General features: G+C 33.4%; 1 protein-coding gene across 1 annotated transcript; it reads right to left on the bottom strand.

Moving 5' to 3' along the window:
• Positions 1–3,744: 3,744 nt before the first annotated feature.
• Positions 3,745–5,719, bottom strand: LOC132052340 (transcription factor CYCLOIDEA-like). Its single transcript, XM_059443832.1, has 2 exons — positions 4,068–5,719; positions 3,745–3,969 (listed from the first exon to the last, which is right to left on the bottom strand). Exons 1-2 carry the CDS (start codon positions 5,103–5,105, stop codon positions 3,922–3,924), a joined length of 1,086 nt encoding a protein of 361 aa, XP_059299815.1. The 5' UTR covers positions 5,106–5,719; the 3' UTR covers positions 3,745–3,921.
• Positions 5,720–15,761: the final 10,042 nt, after the last annotated feature.

Raw genomic sequence — 15,761 nt, 5'->3', positions numbered from 1 at the left:
AAAATATTCAATTTCAAAAGATTAAAAAGAACCTCTATAAATATTACACTGACTTATGTTGGGAGGGCATAATGTTTTTTTTTTTTTTTTTTTAAAAAAAAAAAAAAGAAGAACAACAACAACAATACACAGACCCACATATCTATTCTATCATCCACATTAGCTACCAAATTTTTTTTAATCTCCAAGACATGTGTGGATATGTTCATTTCTTGCTCCCCACTTTTATATTTATTCTTCATGGTTCATTTAACCTGCCCAATACATTGCCTTTCTGCTTTCATTTCATCTCGCCCCTTCTTCAAGCTTTATTACCACTCTCATTAAGCAATCATTTTGCCGATACTATTGTTCCTTGGTTCTGGAGGCCCGCCAAATTTATTCTCACTTCTTGCTTTTGTGAGTGCTATTTTTCCTGTCTTGTTTCATTACAGCTACAGAACTAATGCTGTTATATATGCTTTTTTTTTTTTTTTTTTGGAAACTCCAGGAAAACCCGTCGCCGCTACTCTTCGAATGCGCACTGGGTAAACCCCCCACTGTAGAATAGCCTGCAAACCCCACAGGGGATGTAAACCGCACTAGGCAAGCCCTGTGCGACAGGCTCGACTGAAAAGGCATTAGGGGGGGTTCAAACCCACGACCTCCCTTAGGGAGGCCTCCCCTCAAACCAACTCAGCCACACCTGAAGGTGTGCTGTTATATATGTTATTATTTGTGCTGCCTAAGATTTCTTAATTTTGTGACTCCTAAGACTGATTCTCTAAGCAAATTGACTTGGAGAAAGACCAATTACAACAAGGCTTCAAGAAGAAGGTATTCTAATATTTCAAACATGGAGGACTATATATTAACGATCCATGTGAAAGTTAAAGGATGACTTTGAATCTAAAGCCAAAGATAAAGGACCATTTTGATCTTTTCCCCCAAGATTAATTAGCGCTAAAATTTCTCGAAAAGAAAAATATACTCTATCTATGTAGATAGAATTAAAAGGAGAATTAAAAGGAAATGAGGAAGGGAATTATTACATGGGAATATAACATCTACCAACTTGGTGGAGATACGGGCAATTCACTGAGTGTGCTACCCTTGATTCCGCATAAACAGATAAGTTGCAATAATCATCTTAAGATAAGCTAATTAATCTCTCCGTCTCAATTTATGTGATATAGTTTGACTAGACATGAAATTTAAGAAAAAAATGAAGACTTTCGAAACTTGTGGTCTAAAACTGATTGTATATCATTTCATTAAGGGTAAAAGGGGATGTTTTAAATTAAATTATTTCTAAAATACAGAAATGTATCATTTTTTGTGGGATAAACTAAAAAATAAAGTTATCACATAAACTGGGATACATTTTTTATCTTAAGATTGTTCCATTAGCTGTCAATAATGGCAAAATGCAATTCTGTGAGTTCAAGGGAAAACATTTTATCGAAAATTTCAAATAATCGTCATATGTAATTGACCCATTAGTGGATCGGGCCAATAAAATGATTTAAATGGTTACTTGTTTATTTCTTATTATTTTAGCTTAAAAGTTAAGTGACTTTCTGAGTGAAACACTTATAGTTGAGTGACCATATGAGATATCATCTCTCCTCTATATAACAAGCATTATCTTCTGTCAAACTTTCATTTAATTTCAGAAAATTTTGCTCAAGTAGCACAAAGACCGATTATATATACGTTAAAATTAAATCAGTAAAGGGCTTGATTAAAATTTAGTGGGGTACAAATTAGCTGCCATATTCATGACCCTTCATCCGACACTGGTCAGATTCAACGATTCGAAATTTTGTCTTTTCACTTATTGCTCTGAATTAATACTAAGGGGTAATCATTTATACTTCCACACACGAACTTAGCTAGAACAAGTGAATTTAGTCACAAGGAGTAAAGAAACTAAGGAGTCCTAGCTATAAAGACAGCTGCCATCTTTTCCGTTTGATATGCCATTTGAAGGCCAAAACATACTGATACAAAATCATGCTTATATTCAAGCTACTGATTTGAAATCACAAGATGATCATTTGAGCTCCCACATTAGTTTCTTTACTCTTTATGTGGTCCAGAATTGTTCAGAATTATACGTAAACAATAAGAACCTATTGAAAGCATTAATTGTTCAAGGATGTATTTCATTCGAGCTCTTTGTAATTTTTTGTTCATCGTATCCTTCATTGTACTGCATATAGAGTGACAAGAAGTAGCATTTTTATGCCTTAAATTATTGAGACTAGGAAAAACAAAAAACTTAAGAGGCTGCAAATAAACGTTTCTGATGGATTTAATTGTAAAGGCTGTCCTAAAACCTCTTTTGACTTGTATGTTTGTTGTCAATACTCAATAGCTATGCAAATACTAAACGCATCTCTTATAAAATATATGAATTAGTAAGGGTTTTCGCAGGCATGTTAAATCGGGCCCAAAACAAGGAAAAAGAAGTAGAAAGCTGTTCTGCCATTTCCAAGAAGCAAACCAAACAATAAAACATATAATTGGCGTAGGAGCATAATAGTCTGCTTTTCTCTCTTTATTATATATTTTTTTAATTATTTTGTTTATGTTTTTGGTGAAATTAAGCTGTTAGGGCTCTTTTAGTGACTTGGATTACATGAAAATAAATTTGATTATAATCCTTGGTATTATCTCATACTCCATTTGGTTGATGACAGTTATTTTTATTTTCTGTGTAAGTAATCCTATAATTTCATACCATGTTCAAAGTGGGATAAGAGGTGAAGATATTTTTTTTTTCCCCTTAAATGAACACCACTCTTCCATTGACATGATGAGTACTTGACCAAAATTTCTTTTTCTTTTAATCAGAAGTGTTATCCATTGCTCATCGATGTGGAAAAATTTTTGAGTTTGGCATACCAAACTTTTTATATGATCATTGAGATGAATCTACTATTCTTTGACCTTTGCCCTACCCAAAAGTGAGAGCTCAGAATACCTATGATTCTAAGGCTGTTAGAAGGTTTGGTTAGTTTGTATTTAGACGATGGTAGGCTCCATCTTTCCATATTTACAACGCCTCTAATAACTTGTCTAGCGAGTTCAACGAAGGAGTTGAAGATATTTAGTTCCTCTAAATCATATGGCTAGGGGGATGCAAGTTTTTTCAGCAGATTGGTTTCTATGTAGCAATGGTTAATTTTAAATCCAAGTTCTTCAACTAGCTTTTTAATCTCTCTGGTAACTTTGTCTATCCTCCAAGGTGGATTCCATTCCCCACTTATAAAATTTGCAAGCAGCAGAGACTCTATTTCTCTTCAAATTGTGTCATATCTTTTTGATGCATTCATACTTGTGTCCAAATAACATGGCTGCTGAAGATGACTTCAATGAAAGGTCTTTGGACTCTTTTCGAATGAAGATAATTTGATAAGGATATTTGACGAGAAGATTAAAGGACAAAGAGACCAAAATATAAACAAGTAGTGCCAAGAGTACATGTATTTGAACTCTCATCTGAACAAGAAAAAAGGTTATCAAGCTAGTCCCAACAGAAAAATGAAATTGACTTTGTTGGATTCAAATTTAGTGTATTGGATCTAGTCTATCAATGTAAAATGAATTGAGGCGATCTGATCTCAGTTCTCCAAATTTGACCCACTGGGAATTTGGCCTAGCTTTCCCTATGTTTTTGTATGCTTATGTGCTTATGAACTCCGCCACTTTGTGGTAGTTTTATTCAAAGCGAAAATGTAAAAAAGAGACACAGCGCTATGTGCAAAGAAAGTTATTTCATAAAAGAAATGCACAATTTAAAGTACAAATCTATGCACAATTTAAAGTACAAATCTATGTTACATTACCAACAGAAAGAGCTGACATTCTTCTGGGCCGAGTACAAAATTGAAGAAGGAACTTTGTCTGCTTAAAATTTCGAATTTCTTGCCCTAGTTAGGTTTCCCAGAGCTTTGCACCAAATTGGAAGTCTGTTAATTGATGCTGCAGGAGAAATAAGTAAATGAGTATAAAACAACAACCTTCAAATTTAAATAATCTCTATGTCATGTCGTTTAATTATAACAAAGTCTGAAACCCACCTCATGGGAAATTCCGGCATTTTGTTGATAGTTGAAGTTGGGAAATGAGTTCCAATTTTCATTAACCACCAAATTAGAGTCATTAAGCTGCTTCTCTTGATGGGAGCTGAGTTCTTCAATTTCACCTGCAACTACATATGGAGAACTATTCATGTTCCCATCTTTGAAGGGCCTCCAATTAGCCATATTGGCTTTGGATTTACCAATTAGGCTAATTTTTTTATTTTTTGTTCTCTCTCTAGCTCTGGCTCTTGCTTGATTCCTTGATTCCCTTGTAAGACGATCAAATGCAGCTCTACAAGCGGTTTTATTAGCCTTCTCCTTGATCTTCTGCTCCTTGTTAGCAGTTTCCTTCTTTTTGTCATTCATGTTATTAGAAGAAGTTTCATCAGTTCCTGATATAACTTCACACTCAGAAATAGAATTAGATGCACAAATTGCACCAACTCCAGCAGTAGTACTACAGCTTTGTTTATTAATATGAGAAAGGGCTCCTCCATTGACTTTGGTCAGCTCTTCGACTGCGGAGTCTGAATTATTAAGCAACCATTCTACGGTTTTGCTGGCCTTATCGAACCCCAACAAATCTTGCAAAGCAAAAAACCTGCGAGCTGCATCAATGGAAAGTCTCATCCTTCGATCTCTCGGGCCACGAGCGGTGTTGATTTTGCTGTGCCTATCTTTATTTGAACCTCTCTTGTTTTTGGGGATCCTTATACTAATTGTGCTACTCATCATGTCAACTCCTCCTTTGTTTTCGCCGCCTTCTACTATATGATTGCTAGTAGTAGCAGTTTCAGTATTGTAAGGAATTTTTACACTACCAGTGCAATTTGAAGGATTGGTAACAGTGTCGGTGTTGTCAACTAATAAGATGTCAAGACTTTGATCTTCCATCAAGGGAGCTTCTTGTTGGAAATGGTCATGATAACTTTGAAAGAATAGTTCGTGTTCATATTGAATCGGAGAAGGGATATTGTGGTATATAGACGACAAAATGGGGCTGTAATTGCAGTTATTGTTGCTTGGAGGATACATTTTTCTAGGAGTAGGTATTTTACAGCACCAGGAAAATTATCAGTAGCTGTAGCTTGAGAGGCTATGCGGTGGGACTAGATCTTGAGAAAGCTTGACTGGAATAAACACAGTAAAACCTCTTTTGATTTGGCTAATTAAGCAAGCTAAAACAAGAAGGAAAAGGGTATTAAGAATATTGAGAGAGACTAATCATCATTCACTTAGTAGATGTTGATTTTTCCCCTTTTATTTTCCTAGTTCTATGTCCTCGTGGCTCTACTTATACAGTAAAAAGAGAGAGGAGCAAAGACTTGAACTATGTGATTGACCTTATCATTTTTTTCTGCTTGAGAACGACGGCTTGACAAAATGTAAGCTTGGTTTTTGATATGTGAGTACTATTTATGAATATATCTATATATATAGAGATGTAGCCCTGTGTGTGTGTGTCTAGCTACAATTGGAGCTTGAGAAAGGCATGGGGCTATATTGTGGAAGAGAGCTGTAGGAAGAATATAATTTTACACAATTCCCCTCCATCTTTATAGCAACTAAAGCAAAAGTTGGAAAGGGAAAGGAAATGGAAATAGCAAAACAAGTGCTCGTAGCAAGAGAGTGTAGCAGTATCTTTGGAAGTGAATGGATATGAATGACTTGATATTGTGCCCCTTCACGTGATATCAGCTGACAGATAGAGAAAAACCATTCTCTCCCCCACCTCCCTTCAACATTAACCCTAGACCAGTCACCTCCACACCCTACCCCTACGCCTCCCCCTCCCCACGCTTAAATTATATATATATATATATATATATGTTGACAACAATACAGCGCGCAAGGGTTGGCTAAGTGAGTGATTTTTTACGTGCCAGACCTGAAATCGATTCACATCTTAGTTAGGAGCTTGTCGCATCAAGCTTACCTAATGCGGTTTACATTTCTTGTGTGGTTTGAGAAATACAATATTAATGTAATTTAATTAACTTGATATATCGGGTTATTCTATTATTTTTCTGGTTATCGTATCAAAATTGGGATTAAAAGTCACTCCTATTTAATTTGTTATTGCATATCATCAATTGCTAGCTATTGCACAAAAATTAAAAAAGGATTGATACATAAATATAAATAAATAAATAAAAAGAAGCAGTCGTAATCAAAGCAAATAAAAAACAGCTTGCATGCGACCTTTTCTGGCTTTGAATCTCGACTGTAAAGGAAAGAGGATAATAATGGGTTACTGCGTTTGAAATTAACAACGCGTGCCTTTGTCTAAACTCGACAAGGACAATTATTTATTTCACTTGTGGAGAGATCATAAAACCCAGCTTGATGAATTAATGAAACCTAGAGTATATATTAGTACTGATATTGGGGGAAATGAAGGACTAAATTGCAAATGCAACTTTTGACCGAGCTAGGGTTCTCAGCCCATGTCGCTTTCACTAAAAAGAGAACCCTATCTCTTCCCCCCACTTATCCGCTTGTCTCTTCCCTTACCTTTTCTCCATTCATCCGTACTATATCATTCAATCAAACAGGACTTTGGCAGTCTATTTATTGTATTGTGAAGTGAGTGATCACTGATGGAGATGGATTTAGATGTGTAGAGCCAAAATAGCTTTTAGATATACAGTATACCATATTCCCCAACCCCGGCCTCCTCACCCCCGCACGCACCCAGTGGCGAAGGAATTATCATTAATATAAGATTTAAAATATAAAGAAATGAAGACTAGTTAAAAAGTCAAGGAGGTTCGAACATGTGTGTATATATATATATATATATAAAACATAATTTTGATTTTGTACATACGATATAACTTTTTGATGAAGGAGTTTAGATGAACTCCTTTGCAGTTTCTAGCTCCACCCGTGCACCCACCATCAGTAGCGGATCTAGCCACGGGTTTGCAGGCAGGAGGAAATTCAGAATTTGAAATTTTATGGGTTGGGGATTTCACTAAACTCACTGATCACTGGAGTTGTTGAATTCAAATTTTAGTACTTTACATGTTTAATGGAATAGATTTTTAGCATATATACAAATTTGAGCCCAAATTACTAGATTATGCTGAACCGATTACTTCTAGTGTGTATATATGCAAAAGATATAAATAAACTTAGTTAAATATATATTTCAGAACTCATAATCCACAACATCAGCATTTAAATTCCTTGGATCCTCCACAGCCCAACTCCCCACACGTAAAAAGAAAAAAAAAAGAAAAAAAAAAGAAGCTCTCCACACATCTCTAGACTTTTTCCTTTGTTCATTTTTATTAGTCAATGGAAATTAGCTTTGTGCTTGTACTTGCCACAGATGTTCACAAGAACTCCTTTTCTCCATCAACCTTCATTTTCATGCCAGGAGAACTACTTTTGAAAATGGGGATAGTCCTTTTCCAGAAGTGTAAGAATCCGGTTTGCACGGCACTAACACTACTTTCCATATATGCATGCCGCATTTGTAAAATGCTCTACCACTTTTTCAACCCTCATTCACAAGCCCTAAATAGCCAGGCCAGCGGAAGGAGTTTGTCCAATTTTATAATTTGGACTTTATATGTAGCAGCAATTATGGGACCACACAGGAAATCGTGATGTAAGCTGGGGTGTACCACACAGGAAATCGTGATGTAAGCTGGGGTGTGGGGTTGTTATTCTGCTGTTTCTTTCAAATAAATTGAGATGACTGCGAACCAAAAATCGGGAAGATGAAATGTACCATTTAAGTCACGGCCTGGTGTGACAACAAGAGCATATAACCAATATAGTGAAGTGCTATCATTTCCGTGGACAAAGAGAAACTTAAAATAGACTTTATTCTTTTAAATTTACTAATACCTTTTTTTGCTCTTGGATTCTACCAAAAGCCAGAGATGTTAGGTGTAGAATCAGTACCCTTTAAAACATACGTCTACGGCTCTACTCTGTCTTTCTGTCCTATCCCTTGCTGCCTAATGCCCTAATTAATACATGTGGGCCTGCACCAAAAAGTAGGAACTGGCACTATTAGAAACACCGACATTTAGCGAGAAATTTGTATTATAAAATAGAGTCAATTCCATTTCATCCCTCTAATGGAAGGGGTATCGTTTCCCAACCCTTTTTCCACCTCATTCTCAAAGATCATTGGAAAAACACATGGTAGGAAACAGATTGTCATTGAAATGGTGGAAAACTTCCTAATTTTTTGTGTGAACACACAACTATTTAGATTTTTCTCACCGACATTCCGTGAAAATAGCCACTAAATATTTTTCAATAAGAAAATAATGATTATTGAGTAGTGTAGTTGCGAAAATCGACGCTAATTATTTATTAAACTAGTAAATTTGCTGCGGTCCTAAAATACTTTATTCAAATCATGAACTAATACTTATATGATATTCAAAACTATAAATATTTTAAGGATCCTCTTTAATTTTCAAATCCGAAAAAGGATTCCTTATTAAAATCATATAGTATCAGTTATGTTTTCATATTATCTTGTTGTAGTAATCTTTTTTATTGTTTCATTTTCCATGCCTCTTAACATTTCTATATATAATATAAAGCTAGGCATAGACATGTGTGGCATCTCTTTATAGCCTCCATTGGCATTTATCTTTTTTCTCCTTTTTTTTGAATTTTTTCCTATTTTTTTCATTTATCTTATCTTATTATTTTATTTTAGTTAAGAATAAAAGTCTCAATTATTGTCATTTATTATCCCACTATTCATATTCTTTATTGAAAATCAAAACTCATATGCACGTAGTGATTTCTGATTCCCTTGGTATTCCTACTAATGGTCCCATAAAGCTCACATTAATTGCAAAAATCAAAGGGCCAAAAAAATGTAAGTGATGCAAAAGTTATATAAAGGACAATCTTCTTTTGCTCAAATGACTCATGGATTGTTCTCCAACACAATGTTTTAGATAATACTATTATATATTTACACATTATAAAGGCTTTCAACATTCTCTCCATAACCTCTGTGAATTGCTTTTTATTAGGCAAAAACAATTATTCATTTTCAGTTAACCCCTTCTCTGTTCAATTTTCCATTCTCAGAAGAAAAGGTGATTTAATTTTTCTACGAAAAGTTGATTAGTAGATGTGGAGCGAATATGGTTTCCACTTCCTCCCTTGAATTTAGAAGTACACCTCTATGCTTTTCATATGGAGTTTAGGCTACTATATGTTAGTTGTAGTAATTAAGCTGGTATTTATAAGTAATTATGTAAAATTAAATTATAAATAAAGAGAAACTACATCAAACTCTAAAATTTGAATAGTTAAATAAATTTATTGTTGGACATAATTGAAGTTATTATTAGATAAAGAAAGCTATTAGTAAAATAGCGTTAAATTGGAACACCCTAGAATGAGATGTAATCTTATGTAACATTGGCACGTAAAGAAATATTTCTCTGTATTTTAAATTCTCTTCTTTTTTTTTTCCCTTAAAATAATTGATTTTAGTTGATTTTTCATTTCTTTCGATCGATTCTCTCTTCTCTTAGAATGCATGTGTTAATCGGAATTCTAGAAGCTCCTATTTTGTTATGGCATATATAGAACAATTCTAATAGTAATCTGGACTGTTAATAAGCAATTATGTCTAATTGTTTTAATGCCATAAAATAGCACGAGAAATAAATATTGATTTTGAGAAGCCATTTCGTTATTCATCAAAGGGCATTATATGTGTCCCTGTCCGCCCCTAACCATTATGGTATCATGGTATGTTGGTTTTCTTATAATGCTTTTCCATATTTAGTGGCTAAAATATGAAGTAAAGTTGTAGAAAGATTTGTTGTACGGTTGCTATTTTTTAAGAAGTGTATTCTTTTAATTAATTTTATAAAATGTGTTGCCCAATAGTTGTTGCACTTTTCATTCAATTTCTAAATCACGAGATTTTTGTAAACTTCATTTAGCTCATTTTTCTTCCCTTAATTGAAAAAATAACAAAGCAACAACTACACGTTGCCTCTTGATTTTACAGTAGACAACCTATTCCAACTTCCAATAAAATTAATAATTACAACTATTAACAACTGTAGTGTATCATTGGATGGTGAAAAGATCATTGACCCTTATTAGTACATGATAAAGTTTTCTTTATTAAATGGGCATTAATTGACCTTTGAAATGAGAAAAGCGTTCTTTGTGAACTCTGTAATTATGAAATTATAATAAAGTAGTCAATGCTTTATTTATTAATTTTACGTTTGCATTCGATTTTTTCATATGTATATTTTTGTCATACATTAGATTTTTATTTCTTCGTATGCATGTTTTACATTACATGTACATTTTTTATTTTTCGTATAATAATTTTTTTCTTTATAGAAAAAGATGAATGACCCCGCATAGCGCGGTTTGATTAACTAGTTGTATTAATAATAGAGAGGTTGTATGAGCATTTGTTTGCAGCTTATCTATTAGTTTTATGTTAGAGTAGCAGGAATTATTTTATTGTAGTACATTTTAAACTTTTAGGAATGTAGTCTAAACATTTGCTTCGAGTTTTTTTTTTTTTTGGACAAATTATCTATTCATTAGTATCGGCATTTTTTATGCTATTTAAGGTCTTTATGTAATCAAGTTATTCATAGATTTAGCTTAAGGAATTGGTTTTAACCTAAAAATGATACTAACTTTGACCACATATAAATATTAAATGGAAAAATTATACTCCATCTGTTTCAATTTATGTGAACGTATTTCTTTTTTAGTCAGTGCCAAAATGAATGACCTCTTTCCTAATTTGGAAACAAATTCACTTTATGAAGTGATTTACAGGCACATAAATATTTAAGACTTTTTCAACAGTCTTCACTCTTTCTTAAATGTCGTGCCCAGTCAAATGGGTTCACATAAATTGAAACGGAGAGAGTAGTAATTTTTAATGTTGATAAATCAAAGCCTTAAATTTACCGGATAAGGGAAGGATTTAGAGGTAACAAAGAAAAAGAAAAATTAGAGGGAAATAGAAACAAATTAAATCACGCAGTTTGTAGACTTAGAATCTCTCACCAAGGGCGTTTATCTGAAATCAAAAACATAAAAGATTAGAAAACCAGAAAATTACAACCCTTTAAGCACAAGAAAGAATATTTAAGAACAGAAAAAAATAGAACAATAATAATTGAGATTCGGGGAATTCTTATCTGCATTAATAAATAATAAAAAATTGGAATAATAAATAAATGAGCAATAACAAATATGAGAGCATAACTAAAAGAAAATAGGAAGAAAAGGCAAATACAATTTAACATATCTAGCGTTTATATGAAAATATACTCAAGCATAATTCAAATGAAATAGTAAATAAGTATTACAGCCCTTTTCTAAAATTAACATTGTAATATGGAATTGTAAATATTCGTATAAGAATGATAAGAAAGTAACAACCAAGTATACTATTTATGTTTACACAGCATATAGCACCTCCATTGTGAATAGTGGATGTCATAGTATACCAATTGCAAATATTGGGAAACTGATACTAACTTCCAAACCCAAATCCAAATGTTCACTTCTGGACAATGTTTTTATCCTCTTTTCTTCCCGGTGGTACACACATCTTCACGGTGCTAACAATGTTTACTACCAAGATTTAATAAGTTGTCATGCTATTGCCTTTTAAAATTCACAATGAATATTGGCAAATAAATGAATGAATTGATTGCATCAATTGCAACCTTACTTGTTAACCTTATTATTATCGTAATCGTTTCATAAGCTATGATTTAGGAAAATTATTTGCGGCAGTTTTAATTGCCCCCATTATTCCTACCATTACATTTTTATATTAGGTTTGCTATTTTGAAAGGAGAAAGAAATAGAGACGATAAGGGAATGAGAGAGTAAATCATTAAGTAGGTGTTTGGCCATAGAAACCAAAAACTTTTTCACATTTTTTGGAATTTTGGTCCTTTTGGAGTGGGAGTTGTGTTTGGTCATAATTTTTGAAATTGTATTTTTTTGTTGAAATATGCTTATTTTGGTTGTGAAAAAAATGAAAAACTTGAAAAAATAAGTTTTTTTTGTTTTTTAAATTTCAAATACAACTTCAAGTTGTATTTGGAATTTTCATAGCCAAACACTAAATTTTGAAGGAAAAAAAAAAAAGTCGGAAAAAAGTGAATAATTTTTATGGCCAAACGGGTCTTTAAGACCATCCCAGAAGAAAGAAAAGTACTCCTAAAAGAAACAAAGAAGAAAATAAGGGGTCATTTGGTAGGAGGGATAGGATGGGATTGGATTATTAGTCCCATGGGATTGAAATTATCCCATGTTTGGTTGGTGGGATAACTCCTTTGTTATCTCACCCAATCCCATCTATATGGGATAAAAGGTGGGATTAGTAATCCCAACTAATCCCACCCAATCACATCTATATGGGATAACTTATCCCTCTTACCAAACGACCCCTAAAAAGCAATATGGATTAGTTTGTCCGCCAACATATGCATCAAATCATCACTACTGTATATAAAGAAAGCAGTTGTTCATTTTATAACAACCTTTTCTTTTGTTTTATAGTGCTGTGGGTACTTCAGAAAAAGACCTTTTGCTAACAGCCATCTTGATCAAGAATGACTATATTATCCCTGTTTTTTTCTTCTTTTTGATCCAGAATAATAATTTGCAGCATAATGACAAGAAGTCAATTAAACATGCTGAATCTAGCTAATAGCCCTTTTAATAATGTGACTTGTTTTGGATAGGCTCGAATTATCATTAGATCCAAAAGTTCATTTGTATTTTTATTTGTTGTTTATGGAATATTCACCTGATTTTATTGGCTTTCTTTCAATACTGTGAGCTTTTATCTTGCCCGAAAATATACTGATATATTTGTCATACCTTCTATATTTTGTGTCGATCTTTTTTCTCCTCTATGATGTGTGTGATTGATTGGGTATTTTCTTAATACACGTTTATTATAGTAATCAGAGAATGTGTCGGAATTTTAAAGTTTATGTATTTCTCGACTACTGACAAAATCTTAGTGTGCAGTAGTTTTTGGGATCCCCGAAAGGAAAACCTCTCTCCATCTTCAAGTCATGTAAGTTTTTTAACTATGTTTCTGTACTACTCTCCCTATTATGTAAATTATTCCATGTTTATATAAATATTATGTTTGAGTAATTACTTACTTGTTATTATGAATCATCTGTTACTCTTAGTATATGGTTATTCTCTTAATTTCTTAATAAACTTGATGGATTAACCTGTAAATTCTTAGGTGTTGAGAGGCCGTTTTAATGTCCAAAAAATGAGAAAGGACTATGTTTTCCGTGGTAACCAGGGCGTGGTTAAAGAAGAAGGATATTAAGAACAAAGGTTAAGAGAAAGAGATGAACTATTTTACATGGAAATTTATTTTACAAAGGTTTTGGACTGGGAAAGGGATTGAGGCATTTGAAAGAGAAGGGGAATATGGAGTTTTTCTTGAGAGATGTTGTTGGTGCTCTTGTTGGGATGCCTCTGCTTCTCCTCAAATGGTAGTATTTATAGGTGTCCGGCGGACTTCAAATCCGAATTTCAAAATATTAAAGAATCTTTTGAGTTCAGGTAGGTGCTCTTTCGGCCCCATCGTCACGTGAAACTTTTTTAAAAAGAAGCTTTATATTCTTGTCCGTTTGCTGATCTGTCCACTTACTGTTGCTGTTTTATTAAAGTCTCTTTTTCTGAAAATGTCTTCTAGCCGTTGCTCTGTTCAACGAAGCTTTTCGTCTTCTGTCTTTGTCTGATTACTTCCTCCACTAAGATATATATATTATATTTTTTTTTTTATGTGTCTACGTTATGCAAAGGCGATAGAATCAAAACTCATCCCTAAATCGTTGTCGTTTGGATCTTGAGAGTCCTGAAATGCACTGTTTTGAAAATTTACCATATCTCCTTCATCTGAACTATGGACTGGTGACATTCCTGGACTTGGAGATAATTTTGGACTAGGATTCTTAAATATGTGCTTGTCTGTTCTTGTTTTGTCTGAAAAAATCTTTCCAACGTCTCTTTAACTATACTTTCTATTTTTTCATCCTTTTTCTTTTTTGCAAGTGTGCTTTTCTTTGTAGAAGTTGCTCCTTGCGTAAGTGTCTTTAGTAGTCGTCGTCTTATCTGGAGAGATAAACATCCTTCATCTTCACTTTTTGGCAAAGTGACAGCCATCAACGGATTTGATGAATCTTTACCGGCTACCGTTTGAACCTATTAGTTGTATCCTTATCCGTCTGATGGATCTAAGCCGCATTCATTGGGAATGCACACCCGTCTCATCAATTTTTTGTCCGAGATGGAAAACTCGAGATTGTGCTAACTCGAACTTAACAGCTTGTAGTCTCTGGTCTAATATTTTTACTTGTTCCAAGAGTTTCATTTTTTCTCGGACTAGTGTCTCTTTCTGCTGGTTTAGTCTCTTGATGACTTCAATCATAGTGGAACAATCACTACTAAAAAACTGGCAAAATTCGACGGACAAAAAATCGACGGACTGCGTCACTTTGAAAAACCGACTCCGTGCGTCGGTTTTGTGTATTTCTAATGTTTTTTTATTTTTTTTTTAATTAAAAAACCGACGGACAACGTCGGTTTTTTCCGCAAAATTTTGAAATTATAAATCCGCAAAACAAAACCGACGTCCCACGTCGGTTTTATTAAAAAAAAATTAATAATAATTAATATAAAACCGACGGACGACGTCGTTTTATTTTTTAAAAATATTTTAAATAATATGCCATTCAATTTTTTTTTTTTTTTAAAATAATAAAAAATTTTTTTTTAGGAAACCGACGGACAGGGTCGGTTTCCTCTTTTTTTTTTTTTTTTTTTGGGTCAAATCTGGTCAAACGTGCGGGAAAAACCGACAAACAGGGTCGGTTTTATCCGTCGATTTTTCTTTAAATTCATAGCAGACGGGTTTCATACTCATTTTTGCTCCCTCTTCCAAATTAAAACCCCCATTCCCCCAAACCCTACCCCCCGCCCCCCCCCCCCCCCCCCCTCCGCCGCGCGCGCGCACATTTTTCCGCCGCCCCGGCCGCCGCCCCAAAGGCAGCCCGTTCCCACCTACCGCAAACCCATTTTGAAGTTAATAAATTGAGGTTAGTTTCTCTTAAATTAGGGCATTTAAAATTCTTTTAATTTTAGTTTTATTTGTAGATTTTAGGCCTAATGCTAGTCTATTTAGCTTTGTTAAACATCATTTGCAATGTTATTAATGTTGAATTTGTGAAAAAAATGTAAACTTTATTTGACTAATTTAGTTGTCATTTTTTTTTTTTTGCTTGAGATTGTGCTATATTTCATGTTCTTTGTCAATGTATTTGTGTTAGCTTAGTTATCATTCTTTGTAATATTATTGATGTTGAATATGTGCAAACATGTATACTTTAATTATTTGACTAGTCTTTTTTTTTTTTTTTTTTTTTGGATTGTGCTTTTTGTTAGAATTCCATAAGTTATAGAATTGTTATTGATCATTCTAAAGTTAAAATTGGTTGGAATTGTGCTTTTCAAAGTTAGAATTGTTAAGTTATAGTATTTCTATAACATCAATACTAAAATGTAGATTTTATTTCTCTAGATTTACTTTTCAATTTTTAGAATTGGTTGGAATTGTGCTTTTTAAAGTTAGAATTATTAAGTTATGTTAGAATTATTAAG

The sequence above is a fragment of the Lycium ferocissimum genome, chromosome 4, assembly GCF_029784015.1.
Source record: "Lycium ferocissimum isolate CSIRO_LF1 chromosome 4, AGI_CSIRO_Lferr_CH_V1, whole genome shotgun sequence".
Classification (NCBI taxonomy): Eukaryota; Viridiplantae; Streptophyta; class Magnoliopsida; order Solanales; family Solanaceae; genus Lycium; species Lycium ferocissimum.
This window is presented reverse-complemented; position numbering and strand designations above follow the sequence as displayed.

What these genes read in the sequence shown, in the direction of transcription:
- LOC132052340 (XM_059443832.1), bottom strand. Translation starts at nt 5,105, where the DNA reads ATGTATCCTCCAAGCAACAATAACTGCAATTACAGCCCCATTTTGTCG. An exon ending in ATGCCGGAATTTCCCATGAG is followed by an intron (nt 3,970 to 4,067) that starts GTGGGTTTCAGA and finishes TTTCTCCTGCAG; the next exon opens with CATCAATTAACAGACTTCCA.